The 21,630-nt window shown below is 45.6% G+C and overlaps 1 protein-coding gene across 1 annotated transcript; it reads left to right on the top strand.

The window, feature by feature from the left end:
- The first annotated feature begins 635 nt into the window (after nt 1-635).
- C18H7orf57 (chromosome 18 C7orf57 homolog) lies at nt 636-21,389 on the top strand. Its single transcript, XM_038760442.1, has 9 exons — nt 636-705; nt 4,443-4,506; nt 6,708-6,899; nt 9,386-9,554; nt 12,526-12,682; nt 14,924-15,027; nt 17,146-17,312; nt 18,420-18,434; nt 20,332-21,389. The coding sequence occupies exons 2-9, from the start codon at nt 4,452-4,454 to the stop codon at nt 20,376-20,378; spliced, it is 906 nt and encodes a 301-aa protein (XP_038616370.1). The 5' UTR covers nt 636-705; nt 4,443-4,451; the 3' UTR covers nt 20,379-21,389.
- The last annotated feature ends 241 nt before the right edge of the window (nt 21,390-21,630 follow it).

Below are 21,630 nucleotides of genomic sequence, written 5' to 3'. Positions count from 1 at the left end.
TATGTGCAGAGCACTGTACTAAGCGCTTGGGAAGTACAAATTGGCATCACATAGAGACAGTCCCTACCCAACAGTGGGCTCACAGTCTAAAAGGGGGAGACAGAGAACAGAACCAAACATACCAACAAAATAAAATAAGTAGGATAGAAATGTACAAGTAAAATAAATAAATAAATAAATAAATAGAGTAACAAATATGTACAACCATATATACATATATACAGGTGCTGTGGGGAAGGGAAGGAAGTAAGACGGGGGGATGGAGAGGGGGACGAGGGGGAGAGGAAGGAAGGGGCTCAGTCTGGGAAGGCCTCCTGGAGGAGGTGAGCTCTCAGCAGGGCCTTGAAGCGCTTAATAAAACGCCATTATTATGATTATTATTTTTATTATTTAACAGTCCCCTCCTCCGTCAGAGCCGGCCCCGCCCCCTCTTGGACAGGCCCCGCCCCCGTCAGAGCCGGCCACGCCCCCTCTGGAACAGGCCCCACCCCCGTCAGGGCAGGCCCCGCCCCCTCCCTAGCATGGCCCCGCCCAACTGGGGGGCAGGCCCCGCCCCCCGCGGCCTCTGATTGGGCGGGCGGCGGGTCACGTGGGCGCGCCCGGCTCGGAGAGCTCGGTTGCCCCGGCAACGGCGCCTTGTTTGGGGCGCGGGCCGGGCCCTGCCCCTCCGACCGACCGACAGACCGACCGACTGACCGACGGACGGTGAGAAGCAGCGTCGTCCCAGTAGCATTTAGGAAGCGCCTACTATGGGCCCCGCACTGGTCTAAGCGCTGCGGAGGTTGCAACCTCGTCGAGTTCTCACAGGCTGCATCCCCATTGTACAGATGAGGGAGCTGAGGCCCAGCGACTTGCCCAAAGTCTCCCAGCTGACAGGCGGCGGAGCGGGGATTCGAACCCACCACCTCCGACTCCCAAGCCCGGGCTCTTTCCTCCGAGCCAGGCGCTCACTACGTGCCAGGCACTGTCCTGAGCGCTGGGGGAGATGCAAGGGAACCAGGTTGTCCCGCGGGGGGCTCACAGTCTTCATCCCCATTTTATAGATGAGATAAGTGAGGCACAGAGAAGTTAGGTGACTTGCCCAAGGCCACGCAGCAGACAAGTGGCGGAGGCAGGATTTGAACCCACAACCTTTGACTCCCAAGCCCGGGCTCCTTCCACAGAGCCAAGCGCTCACTACGTGCCAAGCACTGTTCTGAGCGCTGGGGGAGATGCAAGGTAACCAGGTTGTCCCGCGGGGGGCTCACTGCCTTCATCCCCGTTTTACAGATGAGGTAACTGAGGCACAGAGAAGTTAGGTGATTTACCCAAGGCCACGCAGCAGACAAGCGGCGGAGGCGGGATTCGAACCCACGACCGCCGACTCCCAAACCCGGGCTCCTTCCACAGAGCCAAGCACTGTTCTGAGCGCTGGGGGAGATACAAGGGAACCAGGTTGTCCCGCGGGGGGCTCACAGTCTTCATCCCCGTTTTACAGATGAGGTAACTGAGGCACAGAGAAGTTAGGTGGCTTGCCCAAGGCCACGCAGCAGACAAGTGGTGGGGTCGGGATTCGAACCCACGACCTCCGACTCCCAAACCCGGGCTCCTTCCACAGAGCCAAGCACTCTTCTGAGCGCTGGGGGAGATACAAGGTAACTAGGTTGTCCCGCGGAGGGCTCACAGTCTTCATCCCCGTTTTACAGATGAGATAAGTGAGGTACAGAGAAGTTAGGTGACTTGCCCAAGGCCACGCAGCAGACTAGTGGCGGAGGCAGGATTCGAACCCACGACCTCCGACTCCCAAACCCGGGCTCTTTCCTCCGAGCCAAGCGCTCACTACGTGCCAAGCACTGTTCTGAGCGCTGGGGGAGATACAAAGTAACCAGGTTGTCCCGCGGGAGGCTCACAGTCTTCATCCCCGTTTTGCAGATGAGATAACTGAGGCACAGAGAAGTTAGGTGGCTTGCCCAAGGCCACGCAGCAGACAAGTGCTTGTACATATCTATTCTATTTTATTTTGTTAGTATGTTTGGTTTTGTTCTCTGTCTCCCCCTTTTAGACTGTGAGCCCACTGTTGGGTAGGGACTGTCTCTATATGTTGCCAATTTGTACTTCACAAGTGCTTAGTACAGTGCTCTGCACATAGTAAGCGCTCAATAAATACGATTGATGATGAAGTGGCAGAGGCGGGATTCGAACCCATGACCTCTGACTCCCAAGCCCGGGCTCCTTCCACAGAGCCAAGTGCTGACTACGTGCCAAGCACTGTTCTGGGCGCTGGGGGAGATACAAGGGAACCAGGTTGTCCCGCGGGGGGCTCACAGTCTTCATCCCCATTTTGCAGATGAGGTAACTGAGGCACAGAGAAGTTAGGTGACTTGCCCAAGGCCACGCAGCAGACAAGTGGTGGGAGCAGGATTCAAACCCACAACCTCTGACTCCCAAGCCCGGCTCCTTCCACAGAGCCAAGCACTCACTACGTGCCAAGCACTGTTCTGAGCGCTGGGGGAGATACAAGGTAACCAGGTTGTCCCTCGGGGGGCTCACAGTCTTCATCCCCGTTTTACAGATAAGTGAGGTACAGAGAAGTTAGGTGACTTGCCCAAAGCCGCACAGCAGACAAGTGGCGGAGGCGGGATTCGAACCCACGACCTCCGACTCCCAAACCCGGGCTCTTTCCTCCAAGCCAAGTGCTCACTACATGCCAAGCACTGTTCTGAGCGCTGGGGGAGATGCAAGGTAACCAGGTTGTCCCGCGGGGGGCTCACAGTCTTCATCCCCGTTTTACAGATGAGATAACTGAGGCACAGAGAAGTTAGGTGACTTGCCCAAGGCCACGCAGCAGACAAGTGGCGGAGGCGGGATTCGAACCCACAACCTTTGACTCCCAAGCCCAGGCTCCTTCCACAGAGCCAAGCGCTCACTACGTGCCAAGCACTGTTCTGAGCGCTGGGGGAGATGCAAGGTAACCAGGTTGTCCCGCGGGGGGCTCACAGTCTTCATCCCCGTTTTACAGATGAGATAACTGAGGCACAGAGAAGTTAGGTGACTTGCCCAAGGCCATGCAGCAGACAAGTGGCGGAGGCGGGATTCGAACCCACGACCTCCGACTCCCAAGCCCGGGCTCTTTCCGCTAAACCACGGGATGCACGGGAAAGAAAGCCACAGGCCCGGCCAGGATAATGATAATAATGATGGCATTTGTTAAGCGCTTACTATGTGCCAAGCAGTGTTCTAAACACGAGGGGCTCCCGCTCTCCATCCCCATTTTACAGATGAGGTAACTGAGGCACAGGGAAGTGAAGTGACTTGCCAAAGGCCACACAGCAGACAAGTGGCGGAGCCAGGATTAGAACCCATAACTGTCTGACTCCCAATCCTGTGCTCCATCCACTATGTCGTGCTGCTGCTCCTAAGGATAATAATAATAACAATAACAATAATAATAATAATAATAATAATAATAATGATTCATTCATTCATTCAACTGTATTTATTGAGCACTTACTGTGTGCAGAGCACTGTACTAAGCGCTTGATGGCATTTGTCAAGCCCTTACCATGTGCTGAGAGCTGTTCTAAGCGCTGGGATGGATGCAAGTTCATCAGGTCTAGACTCTGAACCTGTTGTGGGCGGGGATGATAATTAATAATAATTATGGTATTTGTTAAGCGCTTACTAGGTGCTGAGCACTGTTCTAGATAACAATGGGGTAATGGGGTTGTCCTACGTGAGGCTCACAGTCTTAATCCCATTTTTCAGGTGAGGTAACTGAGAAGTGAAGTGATTTACCCAAGGTCACACAGCAGACAAGTGCCGGAACATTCATTCATTCATTCAATCGTATTTGTTGAGCGCTTACTCTGTGCAGAGCACTGTACTAAGCGCTTGGGAAGTACAAGTAGGGATTAGAACCCGCATCCCCTGACTTCCAAGCCCGTGCTCTGGCCACTAGGCCAGCCTGCTTCTCTCTTTATTGCTGCCTTGTACTTTCCGAGCGCTTGGCACAGTGTTCTTCGCCCAGTAAGCGCTCAATAAATACGACTGAATGCAAGGTTGCCCCACTTGGGGCTTACAGACTTAATCCCCATTTTACAGGTGATGGAACTGAGGCCCGGAGCGGTGAAGCGACTTGCCCAAGTACCGTATTTTGAGAAGCGGAGTGGCTTAATGGAAGGAGCACGGGCTTGGGAGTCAGAGGACGTGGGTTCTAATCGCGGCTCCGCCGCTTGTCTGCTGTGTGGCCTTGGACTTCTCTGTGCCTCAGTTACCTCATCTGTAAAACGGGGATTCAGATTGTGAGCCCCACATGGGACAACTTGATTACCTCATTACTACCCCAGTGCTTGGCCCGTAGTAAGTGCTTAACGAATACCATTATTTTATTTATTTTTATTTTTTTTCTATTTTTTGTGTAGACGCTCCGGTGTTAATCCGTGGTCCCGCTTTCCTCCCCGCAGGTCTTGGCCATGAGGAACACGAGCAAAGAATTCTCCGGATCCCCAAACCGCTACGCTCCTTGTGGTAAGGAGGGTCCGTGGGGTGCTTTTTCCGGGCGACCGGAGGGGAAAGGTAGTATGGTTTTGAGGTCAGAACCTTTTACCCATATTATTTAAAAAAAATAATAATAATATTTATTAAGTGCTTACTATGTGTCAAACACCGCTCTAAGCACTGGATTAAATACAAGTTAATTAGGTAGGACACAGTCTCCGTCCCACATGGGGCTCACGGTATAAGGAGGAGGAAGAACAGGTATCCCCCCATTTTACAGTTGAGGAAACGGAGGCACGGAGAAGTTAAGCGACTTGCCTAAAGTCACACAGCAAGCAGTTGACAGAGCCGGGATTAGAACCCAAGTCCTGTGCTCTCTCCACTAGGCCACACTGCTGTGTTGCCCAGAGAATCCCGAACTCGCCACCCCTGTTAAGGACTCACCACCTAAAATGGTTTTTCGCAATGTCAGGCTGGAGGGAAGAACGTTCTTTCGTTTTCATTTCTTAAGAGTGCGGAGAAGGATGTACTGATCGCCTCTCATTCATTCATTCATTCAGTCGTATTTATTGAGCGCTTACTGTGTGCAGGGCACTGTACTGAGCGCTTGGGAAGTACAAGTTGGCGACATATAGAGACGGACCCTACCCAACAGTGGGCTCACAGTCTAGAAGGGGGAGACAGAGAACTAAACCAAAACATATTAACAAAATAAAATAAATGGAATAAACATGCACAAGTAAAATAAATAAATAGAGTAAAAAATACGTACAAACATATATACACATATACAGGATATTCATTCATTCATTCAATCTCACAGGTAGAGCCTGGCCCTGGCTGTCTCGGGAGAGTCTAATAAAACTAGAGTGCTAGAGTCTAATAAAACAAGCGCTTAGTACAGTGCTCTGCACACAGTAAGCGCTCCATAAATACGATCAAACTGAATCGAGGACGTGATCCTCGCTTTCAAGGTGCTGACAGCCCACTGAGGGAACAAGGCATTCCTATAGAGTGGGAGAAAAAGAAGTCTATAATTGATAAAAGTACGCAAAAATAAACGGAGTAAGTAACCTGATAGACTATAGCCCTCACTTTTGCAAAAACTTTTCCTTGATTAAAAAATTGCAACGAAATAACATACTGTTTAATCGGGATTTGAACTCAGAACTCTCCCAGATTGTTAATTCCCTTGTGGATGAGGACTGTCTTAGTTTTATTTTATTTTTTTGTAGATTCCCCAAGTGCTTAGGTGCTCAAAGAATATTAGAAATAAATACAAACGAAGGCTGGGCAAAGAGAGGAAACCACCACCTATGGGGTGGAACATGCTGTTCGAGCTTCTTTATGAAGCCGCCGGTTCGCCGTGAAAACCCAACTCTTGCCAGTTTCCAACTCCAGCTCCCACAGTTTCATTCTTATTATTTCCCACTTTAGTCCCCTATTTCCAGGCCTGATCCGGTTTCCCAAGCACTTAGACAACACTGAATGCAGCCTTGAGTTTTAAGGAGCTCTAGATACGTCGTCAGTGAGATGGAGAGGTGTGGAGTGGGTCTTTGGTTAAAGACAACATGCAGATCACCCTTTTTCCAATTTGATTTGGATTTTCAGGGTGGCGGGGATTAGTTCTGAGCTACCTGTATTGGGGAAGACTCGATACGTACTGTCACCCCTGTATGTCATAACTGTGGACCTTAACACAATATCTGTTAGTTGGCATTTGTGTGTGTGTGCATGTGTGCCTTGGGGTTGGAGGATGAATTATATCATCTTCCTCCCACCCCAAAAGGCATAGTAATGGGGAACATTTTTTTAGCAATGTTTGGAGGAAAGGAGGGTTTAGTCAGGGAAGGCCTCTTGGAGGAGATGTGCCTTTAATAAGACTCCCCCCCACAGCATTTATATGTATATATATATAAATGCTCTGTTGCTTCCCCCTATTTGTAATTTATTATGATATCTGCCTCCCCACCTAGATTTTAAACTCCCCAAAGTAAAGGGTCGTGTTTACAATTCCATCGTGCTTAGTACTCACAATGTTGTGCCCAGAGAAAATGTTCAATAAATACTATTAAGTTGTTAACAATGTATATAGTAATAATAATGATGGTATTTTTTAAGCGCTTACTATGTGCCAAGCCCTGTTCGAAGCACTGTTATAGTCATTAATCAACTCGCCGTTAACAAAGATCTACTGGATTTATAAAACTGCGATACCATAATCATTCCAGACTGGTATTACCATCTTCCACTGAAACGACCGGAAAAGACTTCCGACATCACCCTGCCTCCAGCATCCCAGATCCCAGGCTTGAGCGACCTCGGAGAACCTCACCCTGAGATTACGTTTCGCAGCCGTCGGAAATGGATAAAAGACACGGACTCAGACTACGTCAAGCTGGCGAAACAAGGAGGAAGGCCCGGTGAACAAATTCAGTTTATTTGATTTCGACGTTTCGGTGTTGGGGACTTATAGAAACTTCTATTTAAAGGGAGCAAAGAACCTGGGTGTTCTTTAGGATTTAGTTTTTTTTCTTAAATGGTGTTCGTTGAGCCCTCACTTTGTGCTAGGCCCGTGAAGCAAGCGCCGGAATAGTCCCCGTCCCACATACGGCTCGCAGTCTTCATCGTCATTTTACGGATGAAGTAACGGAGGCAGAAGAGAAGTGAAGTGACTTGCCCAAGGTTACACAGCAGACGTGGTGGAGCTGGGATTAGAACCCACATCCTCCAACTCCCGGGCCCGTGCTCTTTCCACTAGGCCACGTTGCTTCTCATGACTTGAAGTGTCCTCTTTGGAGACCAAAATTTGAAGCAGCAGCGTGGCTCAGTGGAAAGAGCCCGGGCTTTGGAGTCAGAGGTCATGGGTTCCAATCCCGGCTCCGCCAATTGTCAGCTGTGTGACTTGGGGCAAGTCACTTCACTTCTCTGGGCCTCAGTTCCCTCATCTGTAAAATGGGGATTAAGACTGCGAGCCCCCCGTGAGACAACCTGATCACCTTGTAACCTCCCCAGCACTTAGAACAGTGCTCTACACATAATAAACGCTTAATAAATGCCATCATTATTATTATTACAAATTTTAGGGTTCCACTCTCTGCATTGCTCTGATTATCGGATCTAATTATGCCATCAGTAAGACTGTGCTTGCGTTTCGGCATTTGGCCATTCTTAAAGAATACTCACTGTTTCAGCCTCACTTGAAGCAAACTTCCAAGAGAAATAACTTTAGTTGATTATTTGTAGAATTAATTTATCTCTCTAACCACCGTAATCCTCCAGTTCAACTGGCCAGTTTGCTTCCTTTCATCTTCTCTGACTTCCAGAGTGACATCAAGGAAGACCTAGTGGCTAGATTCAGTTTTTTAGGGTTATTTGTGACTTACTGTTATCATGCCATTTGTTAGGTTCTTACTATGTGTCAAGCACTGTTCTCAGCCTTGGGGCAGAAGCAAGTCTAGCAGGTAGGATCCAATTCCCATCCCACATGGGATTCACAGCTATTGTGAGAGCAGGTATTGAGTCCCCAATTTACAGATGAGGAAACTGAGGCGCAGGGAAGTTAAGTATCTTGCTCAGGGTAAGCAGCAGTCCATTGACAGAGCCAGGATTAGAACCCAGACCTTTTGACTCCCAAGCCCGTGCTCTTTCTTCTAGGCAACACTGCTCCAGTTGTCCCAGCTTTCCTTGTTCCCTATTACTTCAAATTCAAGAACATCCCTTATAAATTAAGAAGTTAAAAATTTAGGAAAGCAGAATATTGGACAATAATACAGTGTTCACAGCTTAGTCCGGTAGCTTTTGTTAAGATTTTTTTTAAAATGGTATTTGTTAAGCGCTTACTATGTGCCAGGCACCGTCTTAAAGCGCTGGGAAGTGACAAGGTAATCAGGTTGGACCCAGTCCCTGTCCCCTATGGGGCTCACAGTCTTAATCCCCATTTTACAGATGAGGTAACTGAGGCACAGAGAAGTGAAGTGACTGGCCCAAGGTCACACAGCAGACAGGCGGCAGAGCGGGAACTAGAACCCAAGTCCTTCTGGCTCCTGGGCCCGTACTGTATCCACTAGGCCACGCTGATTTTTAGCAAGAGACAACCTACTACTCTTGGTGACACAACAGCGATTTCCGAGTCAGAAGGGAATACCTGCTGTGGTTTAACATTTGCTGTTTGCTAGTGAAGCAGTGTGCAGGAACCCTCCCGCTTTTTCATTACTTAATGGGAACACTCCAAAGAGCCCACGAGGAGGTGGGGGAGGAGGGGAGGGCACAGGGAAACGTGAGAAGAAAGTCATCAAATAGAAGAAAGTCTAGGGGGTAAGCTCAAGAGGCACTGGACGGACGTCTTCCAGTGGAATGTCACTGTAAATACAGAGATATTGGCAAGTAGATGTCAAAATCGGTTTGAAGAAACAGCGGCGGGAAGCGGGAGAAGTGATTAGTTCCCTAAATTATTCGGGACACGGCCATTAAATAGCTTTTCTGACCCAGAACCTCGCGACTTAGGTGTCTCGCCTCCCGAATTCAGCCCTTCTCAAAAGTTCTACCAGTTATTTATTTATTTATTTATTTATTTATTTTACTTGGACATTTCTATCCTACTTATTTTATTTTGTTGGTATGTTTGGTTCCGTTCTCTGTCTCCCCCTTTTAGACTGTGAGCCCACTGTTGGGTAGGGACTGTCTCTATGTGATGCCAGTTTGTACTTCCCAAGCGCTTAGTACAGTGCTCTGCACATAGTAAGCGCTCAATAAATACGATTGATTGATTGATTGATTGATTGATTCTTCCTCTGCGGTATTCTTTGGATTCTCTCCTTCCTCTCTACCCTCCCCCCCGCCCGACCCGTTCAAACCTCTGCGCCCTCCCAGCTGAATTACCGTCATTTCTCCGTTTTTAATTTTGAAGATTTATTGAAACACACTACTCCTGGAACAAGAAAAGGCTCTCCGGTAGCATATTCAGTGCCCGACTGGTACATCCACCACAGCAAGCCAACGACAGTCGATCAGACCCACTACACGGTACCTGATTGGTATACTCACCACAGGAAACCATCAGCAGCTGATCAGAGAGAGTAAGTGTGCTTTGGACTTGATAATGATAATAATTACGGCATTTGTTAAGCGCTTACTATGTACCAAGCGCCGTTCTAAGCGCTCGGGGAGATACAAGGCGATCAGGTTGTCCCACGGGGGGCTCACAGTCTTCATCCCCATTTTACAGATGAGGGAACTTAGGCACGGAGAAGTGAAATGACTTGCCCGAGGTCACACAGCAGACAAGTGGCGGAGCCGGGATTAGAACCCATGACCTCTGACTCCCAAGCCTGGGCTCTTTCCACTAAGCCACGCTGCTTCTCTACTTCCTGCTTCTGCTCATTGGATTTTCCTTCTTGTAATTTGTTGGGTTTTTTTTTTAATTTTCTGGCCCTGACTGTCATCCAGGGAGGCATTTTTTAAATATATTTTTGCCTCCCGCCCGACATCAGTCGTGTCCTTGTGACTCTGGGGGCTCTGCAAGATTCATGTGGCAGGACAAGGGATGGGGGACTGAGGAAACATACTAATAGGGGCACTAATTATGGTACTTGTTAAGTGCTTACTATGTGCCAAGCACTGTTCTGAGCGCTGGAATTGATACAAGTCCAGCCTGGCAGTGCAGCAGTGGGAAGGGATGAGGAATACTGAGGAGTTGAGGGCTATGAAGGAGATGATGAGTTGGAAATTGAAAGAATGATAAGGAAGGTGGGACTGGTGGGGATGAGGGAAGAGCTGGAAGGAAGCTGGAATGGACCTGAACTCAATTCTGATAAAAGAAAAGTTCCAGAATGGCAGTTTTGGTACGAATATAATAGTAGCCGGCCGGGGAGAGCTCCCCTGATCGTGTGGGCCCGACTTGGTTGCCAGCGGCCACAGGCCTGGGCTGCCTGGCCAGTGTCCCCGTGAAGCCGGCGGGGACGGGGATTGGAGGAAGGACCAAAGTGAAGCGTGGCCTAGTGGAAAGAGCCTGGGTCTGCGCGTCAGAGGACCTGGGTTCTAATTCCGGCTCTGCCACTTGCCTGCCGTGTGGCCTTGGACAGGTCACTTCACTTCTCTGTGCCTCAGTTCTCCCTCCTACTTAGACTGTGAGCCCCATGCGGGACAGGGACCGTGGCCAACCTAATTAACTTGTATCAACTCCAGCGCTTAGAACAGCGTTTGACTCCTGGTAAGTGCTTACCAAATACCATTAAAAAAAAGTGGTGGCTCCACTCCTTAACCTCTGACGGAGAAAGGTGGCCTCTGGCCTTGATCCAGAACCCTTGGGGTGACCCGGCTCCTTTCCCCGGAGGGAAACCGTCTTGCCCCCAGATTGGCCCCTCAACGGACCCGGGCCCTTTCACTGTCACTCACCATGGGGCTGTTACACCTAGAAAATGATTTTATTTTGACTTCTGAGTGAGAGAGACAGGGACCGGATGGGTTGGATTTCCATCAGATTGCTCCGGACTTCAGGAGCGTCCTTCGTCCTTTCTGGCCCTCAGCAGTCTAATCTGTAAAATGAGATATGAGTGCAGCCCGTGCCCGCAGTTCCCTCTACGAAATAATATGAGAACCAGGCTAAGGAAAATGCTAATCCCTACGTCGTTCCGAGGCAAGCAGTGTGGGAACACAAACTCAATTCTATCTTCTCTTTCCCCGTCCCCAGAGTGGGGGAGGAGGAAAACAGTCGGTGAGGGAAGATGTGGAGGGAAAATAACTTCTCCTTTCGTAGGCCTCATGCCTGGTTGTGAGGCAAACTGTGGAGCCTTGGGGGAAATGCTTTGGGGTGGTGGGGGGGTTGGCATTGCTGAAGATAGAGGAGAGCGCTTAGTACAGTGCTCTGCACACAGTAAGCGCTCAATAAATACGATTGATGATGAGAGGATTTACCCAAAATTCTTGAGATCATGCTTCTCTGCCTCACTTTACCTTAGCTGGTATCCTTCCATCTATCACAAAAATATAACTCATCTGGAGAACAGTGAACTTTCACTTGATTCTGCTGTGATCCAAACTGGGTTGTCCAATTGGAGGGGATTGAGCAGGTTCTCCGATGGAGTAGTGAGAAAATCATTGCTGAAAGGCAGTGAAAAGATTTAGAAATAATTACTAAATTCGAAAGTATTGACATTAGGCCCCAGATTTTCTCTACGGTTTGGGCGGGGAGGGAACTCACCTATGGAGAGAACAGCACAACTTAGATATTTCTAAATTGTTAATCTTTTTACTAAATGATATAGAGGCTTCACTTTGATTTTTTCTAAGTTTGAGATATCAGAGATGATGTATAGAGATGTTACTTGGCACAGCTAATGGGTCCTCCCACAGCCTGCAAAATGCAAGTTTCTCCACGGCTGCCAAACCGTTAGCGCCAGCCTTGAGTGAGACAGCCGAGGCCAGTGGGATCCTCAAAGGAGCAAAAGCCAGTCAGCCAGTCGTATTTATTGAGCGCTTACTGTGTGAAGGGCACTGTACTAAGCTCTTGGGAGAGTACACTATAACAATAAGCAGACACATTTCCTGCCATAATGAACTTGCAGTCTAGAGAGACGATCTTCAATTGCACTTTTTCCTTAGTGAAACGAAAGCCAGCACTGAAGGTCTAGAGGGGGAGGTGATTTGTAGATTTGGAGTGGTCTGCTGTGGCCCAGAAAAAAACCCCTCGAATCTGTGCCCCAGAGACAGTTGACAGCCCCTTCCTATCCTAGCCCTGGTTCAATTATGTCTGTTGGGACTTCCTCCAAATTCCACTTCCCACCTGGGAAAAGTTTATTTTTTTACAGGGTCCCTACAGCTCACCAGGCCGAATTTTCAGGAGCAAATTCCCAGACCTGGAGAGTAAGGAAAGGGAAAAAGGGAAGGACAGTGACACGCTAGTTAGGGAGGAGGAGGAGACACAAATGTATTTCTCTTCCCAGGAAGACCTAGTTGATGTTGGGGAAAGGGGAGGAAGGGGGAAAGAGAGACTTTGCAGCTAACCGGAAGTTTTGTAATTGTTTCTTTTTGCTAAATCTCTTTCCACAGAATTCCTGTGTCCTCCATGCCAGATTATATGATTCATGAAGAATTTAACCCCAATCAAGCTAATGGGATTTATGAGTCCAAAAGGGGGCCTTTTGATTTTGATATGAAAACATTTTGGCAGAGGGAAGCTGAGGAAAATGAAAAAGAGAAAAAAAAGGTAAAGTATTAAAATCTACTGTGACCTCAGATCACACATACTGTCATTTCTCTTGTGAATTTTGGGTAGACCCTGATGGCAGAATTAGGGGACGTTCTTCTGATCACGCACATCTAGGTAAAATGTGGTGGTGTGGGAAACAGTTGCGAACCTGCATCTGGAAGTGTTCCACGTCTCAGTCTTCCTTAGCGCTGGGTTTATTGAGAATGCGGTCTAGGAGAAGTGACGTTTGTGATGCTTCCTTTTTAGGGAGAGCAACTGCCTTTAGGAATCTTGAGCAGAAGCTTTGTATTCGCACACATTGCCCAGCCAATTCAGGCCCCCACTTAACCTCAGGCCTGAATTACCTGGATAGTTTTGAGTAGATGGGCATGTTTGGCATGAAAAACCTAAAGGCATTTTTAGGTGACAACTATCCAGGTAATTGGTCTGCTCTCCATGTTTGGAGAGCAGTTTGCCACCCCTCTTAGGGCGTTGGTACAGTGCTTCCCGTACAGTAAGCCCTGGAGAAATACCACAATTATTAAAGGAAATACCTCCAGGAATCTCAAATAATTTTCCTGATGATGTAAATAGCACTGCTTCCTTCCTTTTTGTTGATAGTATTTGGGAATGCTTTCCTGGAGAGGTCTTTGTTTTGATGCTGATATCCGTGAACCTTCTCATTGAGCAATTCCGGAGATGACCCAGTTTTCTGCCCTGGGTTGATGGCAGCTCATCGTGGGTATCTTGCTGAGATGATTCTACAGCTGGTACACCATGGGCTCTTTGGCTCCCAGGACCACTGTTGGCAAATGCTTCAAACGGGACCTCACCACTGCCTTTAAACCACTCTATCACCTTGCCCCCTCCTACCTCACCTCGCTACTCTCCTACTACAACCCAGCCCTCACGCTTCGCTCCTCTAATGCCAGTCTTCTCACTGTGCCTCGGTTTCATCTATCTCGCCGCCGACCTCTCGTCCACATCCCGCCTTTGCCCTGGGAAGCCCTCCCTCCTCCTATCTGACAGACAATTACTCTCCCCGGCTTCAAACCCTTATCGAAGGCGCATCTCCTCCAAGAAGCCTTCCCTGACTAAGCCTTCCTCCCACTCCCTTCTGCATTGTCCTGACTTGCTCCCTTTTATCATCCCCCGTCCAGCCCCACAGCTCTTATGCACACATCCGTAATTGGTTTATTTATATTAATGTCTGTCGTCCCCTCTAAAGCGTGAGCTCACTGTGGGCTGGGAATGTGTCTGTCATATTGTTATATTGTATTGTTCCAAGTACAGTGGACTGCACACCGTAGGCGCTCAATAAATACGATTGACTGACTGACTTCTTCCAGGCTACTAGGGGGCCATTTGCTGCTTTGCAGCACGTCAGAGCCCCTGGTTCGGGGCTGGAATTTGCTCCAGGAATTTGCGTCAGATACGCTGGAAACTGGAGATGGTTTGGGAGACCCCATTTGTTCAGGAGACCCCGTTTGTTCCAGGTCCCTGGAACCCCAGGGGGATCCCAGATTTCCCCCAGCTCCACCACCCTGTTGTAACCTGAAGCAGACCCCCTCCATCTCCAAGGTATTACTAATTAGCTTAGTAATTAACCTAACCACTAGACTTCCACATACTTCAGTGCCAGGACTCCCTACCGTCAGTAAACTCATCATCAGGGACCTGGGCTTCAGCCAAGAATTCTGGCATTGGGAAGCCTGACATCAAGGGTAGAAACTGTGCGTAAGCAGCATCTATAGTAAAGTGGGGATGGAAGCAAAGAAGGAAGAGGAGGCCATGAAAGAAGAGCATCCAGAATTCATTCCCTCATGCATTTTCCTTAGAATCCTCAAGGGATTGATAAAAGACGGACTTGTTAGGCAACCCAGTTCTCTATTTATGCCACTGAGTAAAGCTACTGTCAGTACCCATCACACATTCTGGGGGTAAAGAAGTAGATTTAAACACTCTGCTTCCTTGTAATTTCCAAGACACATTCGAATCTCTGCTTCTTTCAACGTGAGTTGGCTTTGGTCCCTGAATTTTGAATCAAGAAGGGTTTTCTTTAATAAAACCTACTTATTAATTCACATGATATTACGATTCTTGGAATTGCCGGTAATACCTCTTTTACAGAAAACTGCAGAAAGCCGAGTACTGTAGACCGCAATAGAAATTTTAGCATTATTTCTGCTCCTCATTTAGTACACAAGTTATGAATGTTTTCATTAAACTTGGAATGTGTAATTTTTTTTTAAATCTCAGGTGAAACTGCCGGCCATTAACTCAAGGTATTCAAGAAGAATGGTCTCTTCCACTGCTGGAACCAAGGATAGTAATTCGGGAAGTAAGATTTCCTTTCCACCAATGTAAGTGGTCTTAAGGTTAATTATATTTAAATTAACTTTTCAATTCTCATCTCATTTCTACCCTTAGTAATTCATGAAGTAGAACCATTTTAGTACCTCATAGTGTGAGATTTACCAGCAGCTATTCCAAGTGGTATTTAACGTGTGTGATACGGGACGAACAACCTTTTCTGGGTCCAAAACCCTTCTTAATCTTTGAGTTGTTGCATGATTTCCTTTGCATTTTTTAATGGGGAAGGGATTTTTTTTTTCATGGCTTCCTCATTTGTTTTTCTTTCTACGCATTGAGTGTTAACTTTTACTAAACGACCGAAGGCATACCTGTAACATTGAACACATTACTCTGCTAGAGAAATGCCGATTAAATCTTTCAAATTCTATTGTACTCAAACTGCAAGGATGTTGACTGTTTATCAGAAACTTCTGTGTATGAATCAAAAGTCTCTGACAAATTGATTTCCAACCTGCCGTTCTCTCTGAGAAATGACAGAAAAGCAGAAACTTGGTTTAGAAGGCCTGAGGACAGGCTGCCAGTTGGGACTCTTTTTGGTTTCTGTAAATTAAGCAAGATTGCCTGAATGATGCTAACCCGTACCAACAGTTCACCATGATATCAAATTTACGTTTGGCCATGTGCAAACCCAGCGAGGAAAAATATTCTGAACGTTTGCAAGTATTGTATTGTAAATCAAATGAAATACCAAACCCAAAGTCTTTTAAAATTGTGGATGCTTTAATCAGGTTTTGAAACAAATCCATCACTGCTGCTCATGCCTTCTTTATCTTTTTAAGTTAACTTTTCCTAGGCTTCGGACCTGTAGACTTTTATTATGTCCAACCACACTTGGCATTTATGTTACTTTTCCTAAACGTAAGGTTGAAAACTAGCGGTGAGATTTCTGACATCAATTCAGAGCCAAGATATGAATTGTCCGAGCATCTGTGTCCGAACCGTGGATTGTGTGTGAATTGTGCAATGTGTCTGAATTGTGAATTGATTTTGAATTGTTGATTTGTGTCTGAAAGTGATGGTACAGAGACCAGTGGGGAAGGCTGACCTATACTAGACCTCAGAGCACTCCACCCAGAACTCTAACTAATTTAGTTATTCCCTAAGAAGAAGCTGAGCAAAGGTGGTGGTTTAAGTGTATCTACAGGAGAGAGTGATAAGATTGAGAGGAGTCATAAAAAGGTGTGCACACAAATGATACCGTTTTACCATAGTCAAACACTTATAAGGAGACTCTTTAAAAGAATATTTTATGAGCCTGCTTACAAGTAAATAACCTTTAAGCTATTTTGCAAACATTTTTGGAACATTACTAGTGTTAAAATGCTTCCCACTTAGCAATAATCTAAGAGGCAAATGGCTTCATACTTGTTTTCCCCCTTACAGGAAGGAGCAGTAAAGGGAGCTACTGTCCAGGAAGAATGAAAACTGTTCATATTTGTTCTTAAAGACTTCCCCATTTGCCTAGGACACTGGTGGCAACATTTCATTTTTTATTTTGAGGGTGAAAAAGGTCCTAGGGAGTTTAGATGGGATGGGCTCTGAAGGAGCCAGATAGAAAGCCAACAGGGTAGAAAGCTACCGTTTTGGGTCTTTATCTGCCTCAATTGAAAAATGTCAGGCTGTCAGAGACCTGGGGCAAGTGAGGCTAGGAATGCAGCTCAAAAAAGCTGTAAGGAGGTTTGCCTTTGGAGGGCAAGTGGGTTTCTGGGCAATTCTACTTTGCTGACACTGCCTTTTCCCTTCTCGCCCTTCTCCAATCCCACAGTCTTAGAATATGGGCTGGCTGTTTATCAGAATAAACACAATACACACAACACAATAAAGGACAGTTTACGTGCATTTGGTTTAAGGATTTTTAGAAGCCATATACAGTCTCAACTGCTACATATTTTCTTTTCCAAAGAAGATCATTAATTATTAATTGTATTTATTGAGCGCTTACCGTGTGCAAAGCACTGTACTAAGCTCTTAGGAAAGTACAATATAACATCAGATACATTCCCCTGCCCACAACGGGCTCACAAGTCTGGGAAAGATGATTACTTTCACATCCTACTGCTGATTTGTTATTGTAACTTTATGGCATTTGTCTTCCTCTCTTTGAGGCCCGGTCAAAGATCAAGCGAGCCAACAAACTTCAGTAAACTGATTAGCAATGGTTATGTAGAGGGGGATAAAAGATCTCGGCAAACATCCAAAATTTCTGAGGTGACCGAAATTTCTGAAGAATCTCAGAGCTCGGAAATTCCTGAAGACACTGAAAAACATGAAGGTAAAGCAACTTCTGGACTATGCTTTTCAAGAAGTCTTCTATTGATTTAATGGATAGCAACTATAGTTTTCCATTCAAAGAGATCTTATTTTAGAATGCAGTTTAAACATTCCTATCTTAAAGGTTACTTAAAACAGGTTATATTAATTATGCCTCTTGCACGTTTAAACTTAGAACAACTGAGCTCCTTTGTTTTTTGGTTGGAAAGCTATCAGCTTTCAAAGGACACAAATTAGAAAGGTGTACTTGGTTTTCATTAGAACTTCCCTCATGCCCAAGATGATAGAGTGATTCTAAGATGATTTTACATGAAACTAAATTTAATTTCATCTTTTAGTAGTTTGGAAGAACTGATAAGCCAAAAAATGCCACACTGGACAGATTCCAACGGTCAGAGGTGGGGAAGATAACGAGGGCAATCTCATTCGTTCATTTTGGGGCTCCGCATCTCATCTCTTTCATTGTACATTAACACCTGTAGGGAGGGTGGCCAATCCTCTGGTTTTACACAGGCACATCGGATTTTCAGCTGCTCTGTCCCCTTTCCGGTACTGATAGGGTACAAACCGCTCCTCCTTCCCTTGGAAAAGGAACTTAGCTCCTGAACTCAGTTCTGTCACAGAGATGCACGGCTCAGAAACGACATCAAAGGTCATTCAGATCTGAGAAGGGAACAGACGGGCTCTGGTCCCGAGAAATGCAAAGCATGTGCAACCTGCCACGTATAATATCATCATGGCATGCTGTGGGCCTGGTGTACAACATGTGGCATCAACTGCGGCTCCTTGTCTGGTATTCCCAAGGCCTGCCACCCTGCTTCTGGAAAAGAGTGGATGTCTTAGGGAAGGGAAGAGGTGAAGCTCTTCACCAATCTTTTTTTTTTTCCATTTAGAAACACTTATGATTCAAATTTTTTCCTAAGAAGCTTTATCCACTAAAATGATTACAGTAGCAGCCCAACTCAAGAATGAAGTGTGTTGAACTTGAATGGCATCATCTACTGGATACATGGGCTACGTTTTCTTGAGTTTTTTTAATTTTTAATGTTTCATCTATTACTCACACTGCCTGACCAACGTGTTGCCCTTTCCCTGTTTTGTGTTGCAGATTCCACTAGTCCAAGTGAGTACACAGAGAAAATTTGAACTGAATGAGAAAAATAAAAGTAAAAGATCTTAGATTGAAGAAAACTTCTTGGTAAAGGGTGAATTCATTTCTTAATCTGGACCTGTGGTATTTCTTCAGCCATAGTGCCATCTTTTAACGTTAGCGTGTATCTCCTGTTACTATTCTCTACCCAATCCAAGAATTACTACATCATCATCATCATCATCAATCGTATTTATTGAGCGCTTACTATGTGCAGAGCACTGTACTAAGCTCTTGGGAAGTACAAATTGGCAACACATAGAGACAGTCCCTACCCAACAGTGGGCTCACAGTCTAAAAGGGGAATTCTACTTTACTACAGTAAAGTAGAATTCTAAAAAAAAATGAAATGCACTGTTAATCAACTAAGTAGGTCTAGAAATATAGTTTTGAGGGATAACTGAAATGATACTTGTCTAGTCCTATTTTCAGCACCTTGTTCAAGACAGACTTTAGCAGAATTATTTTTTTATTCACCTGAAAGATAAAAGAAAGTTTACTGATTTTTTAATTCACGTGAAAGATAAAAGAAAGTTTAATCTTTATTTTAATGTATAAAATCGTTTTACAGTTGTGTGTGAAAGATCATTTAGGAGGATTAGCGAGGGAAGGAGAAATCACTTCATAACCTATAGATGTTAACGTTTTTATTTCTTTGTTGTGTGTACCCTTTTAAATATGATGGTCTGAGTAGTGGTAGTGTTTGCAGAGCACTGTACTGAGCACTGGAAATGAACTCACGGGTAGGAATTAGGCATGGTTTCCGTCCTTCCAGGGGCTCATAATGAAAAAATTAAAACGGGGAAGCGTGGATTGGCGACAGACCCACAGGAAGAGATGAAACAGAGCACTACGAAAGCGTAAAGACAAAAGTAAAGACCATGAGGGTCCTGTAGCTAGAGGAGCAGAATTTCAGGCTCCCTGTGGTTCAGAGTCCAGTCACAGCGGCGGCCACATGATTTATTTTGTGGAGGTGGTTCCGCCTGATTCCCCCGGGTCGGGATCCCCGGGTAAGGATACCTTCATTTTTTGTATCATATAATTGTAAGCCACGATAGCCTTGCCCCAAAGGAGAAGAGGAGGAGTCAAACCATGAGAACAGAACAACAGAGCAGGGAGTGGGGAGTTAATTCATTAAAACTGGCGAGGACTAGGGAAAGAAGAGCAGAAGGGTGAGAAAATAGGCAGTGTACGTTGAGGGGAGTGGATTTATTAACAGTGGCGAGGGCCGGGAGAGGAGGATCGGAAGCCTGGGAATGTGATACTACAGTGGCAGGGAGTTCATTCGTGGAATACCCATTGTCTCGGACAATGTAATTGTTGGATTTAGAATTTCTTTCACCACCTATTAAATACGGCGATCTATGGGTTCTAATCCTGGCTCCGCCGCTTGTCAGCTGTGTCACTTTGGGCAAGTCACTTAACTTCTCTGTGCCTCGGTTACCTCATCTGTAAAGTGGGGATTGAGACTGTGAGCCCCACGTGGGACAGCCTGATCACCTTGTTTCCTCCCCAGTGCTTAGAACAGTGCTTTGCACATTGTAAGCACTTAACAGATGCCATCGTCATTATTATTATTTGCCCATAGCAATCATAGCCATGTAAATACTAAAATCAACACAATGGACAACAACGATGGAAATATAGAATTGCATGTTTGGAGTTCATTCATTCAGTTGTATTTATTGAGCACTTACAGTGTGCAAAGCACTATACTATGCATTCTCCAAATTTTGTTTAGATTTAGGGGGCAATCTCCAAGTGGAAACATAGGAAAATATGGTGAAAAAGCCTTTAAAATGACTGGTTAACAGTTTTACCTTACTGTTTCTCTTATGAATACATTAAAAATTATTGTGATGTTTTGCAGGTGAAGCCATCTCTCAGTCAGGATCAACACCATCGGAGCTCAAATAAAATCTGCAGCTGCTAAACACGATAAGCTGTAGGGAAAACAAAACAGAACAAAAAAAATAACATTGCCCGTGAAACACCTCTATAGGAAGACCTTGGTTACGATATATTGATATAAGTGCTTTAAGAAAAGGTAATTTGGTAGTGCGATTTGACAATGCTGGCATGTATAGCAATGTAGACAAGGTGTGTATTCCCCTCACCCCTTTTCCCCCTTCCCTGGAAGGATAATATGAGATAACATAATAGGACAAACTAAATGTTTGTCTTTTGTTCCACTTGGTCAGTTAACTGGTGAATTTTCCCGGATATCACTGACAGCAATTATTTCTTCCTTTGCTGAGTACTATAGGACTTCACCTGGTGTTTGTGTTTTATAATCACCTACAGCACATGGTTTTGAAAATGGAGGGGGTGTTAACTGAAAATCTACAAGGTATTTTTGAAATATTCTCCATGGTTTTTCATTCCTTTTAGAAATGATTTTGAACACCTATGAAAGTTCTCTCTTAAATATTTCATTTAAATATTAGAATACTGTTGGGTAAGTGAAGCATTTTTATTTTGTACGCCCTTGAAGTTTCGAAGTAACAAGGAGTGTAATGCAAGAATATTATAATGTTCACTTAGGAGAAATTACGATTCCATTGTTCATATATTTGAAGGTTTAGACTGTTAAATATTTAGCACAAGCAAATGGCATTGCTTGCTTTATGGAAAATAGTGCTTAATTAACATGTTGTAATATAGGTTCTGCCATTCAATCGAGAGACTTAAAAGTCAACTTCATCACACTGAAGGTTGTCACTCATTTCATAAATTGCACGTACACAGTGGTCTGTGTTAAACGGCTACCGTTATAAAAGGGCCTTGCACAATTAATTTGGGGCCGTTAGAATTCATTAGGTTAAATCTGAAGAATTACAATATGTTTAATCGAAAATTTGCTTGTTTTTTGTTTCAAAATGAACTGACTGTAAACTATGTATTTGTTCACCTGAAATAAAAATCGAAAAACCCTTTTGAGCATCCGTTGGCTCTTTTTTAATCCAGGATGCAAAATGAGCAGTTGGTTGGTTTGGTTTTTGTATCCTAATGGAAGTTCTCATCAGAAATCAAAGTAACTGAATCTAGAGGTAGCGTTACAGCCTAATGGGAAAGGGAAACTCCTGGGAGCCAGAGGACTCGAGTTCTAATCCTGGCTCTGCCGGGTACTTGCGTGCTGTAGGACCGTGGGCAAGTCACTTAATTATCC

This window comes from Tachyglossus aculeatus, chromosome 18 (genome assembly GCF_015852505.1).
Source record: "Tachyglossus aculeatus isolate mTacAcu1 chromosome 18, mTacAcu1.pri, whole genome shotgun sequence".
NCBI lineage: Eukaryota > Metazoa > Chordata > Mammalia > Monotremata > Tachyglossidae > Tachyglossus > Tachyglossus aculeatus.
Note: the sequence above shows the minus strand (reverse complement) of the source record. Positions and strands in the feature narration are given on the sequence as shown.

Coding starts and splice junctions, on each gene's coding strand:
- C18H7orf57 (XM_038760442.1), top strand. CDS start 4,452: ATGAGGAACACGAGCAAAGAATTCTCCGGATCCCCAAACCGCTACGCT. Junction 6,900..9,385: donor GAAACAAGGAGGAAGGCCCG/GTGAACAAATTC, acceptor TTAATTTTGAAG/ATTTATTGAAACACACTACT. Junction 9,555..12,525: donor TCAGCAGCTGATCAGAGAGA/GTAAGTGTGCTT, acceptor CTCTTTCCACAG/AATTCCTGTGTCCTCCATGC.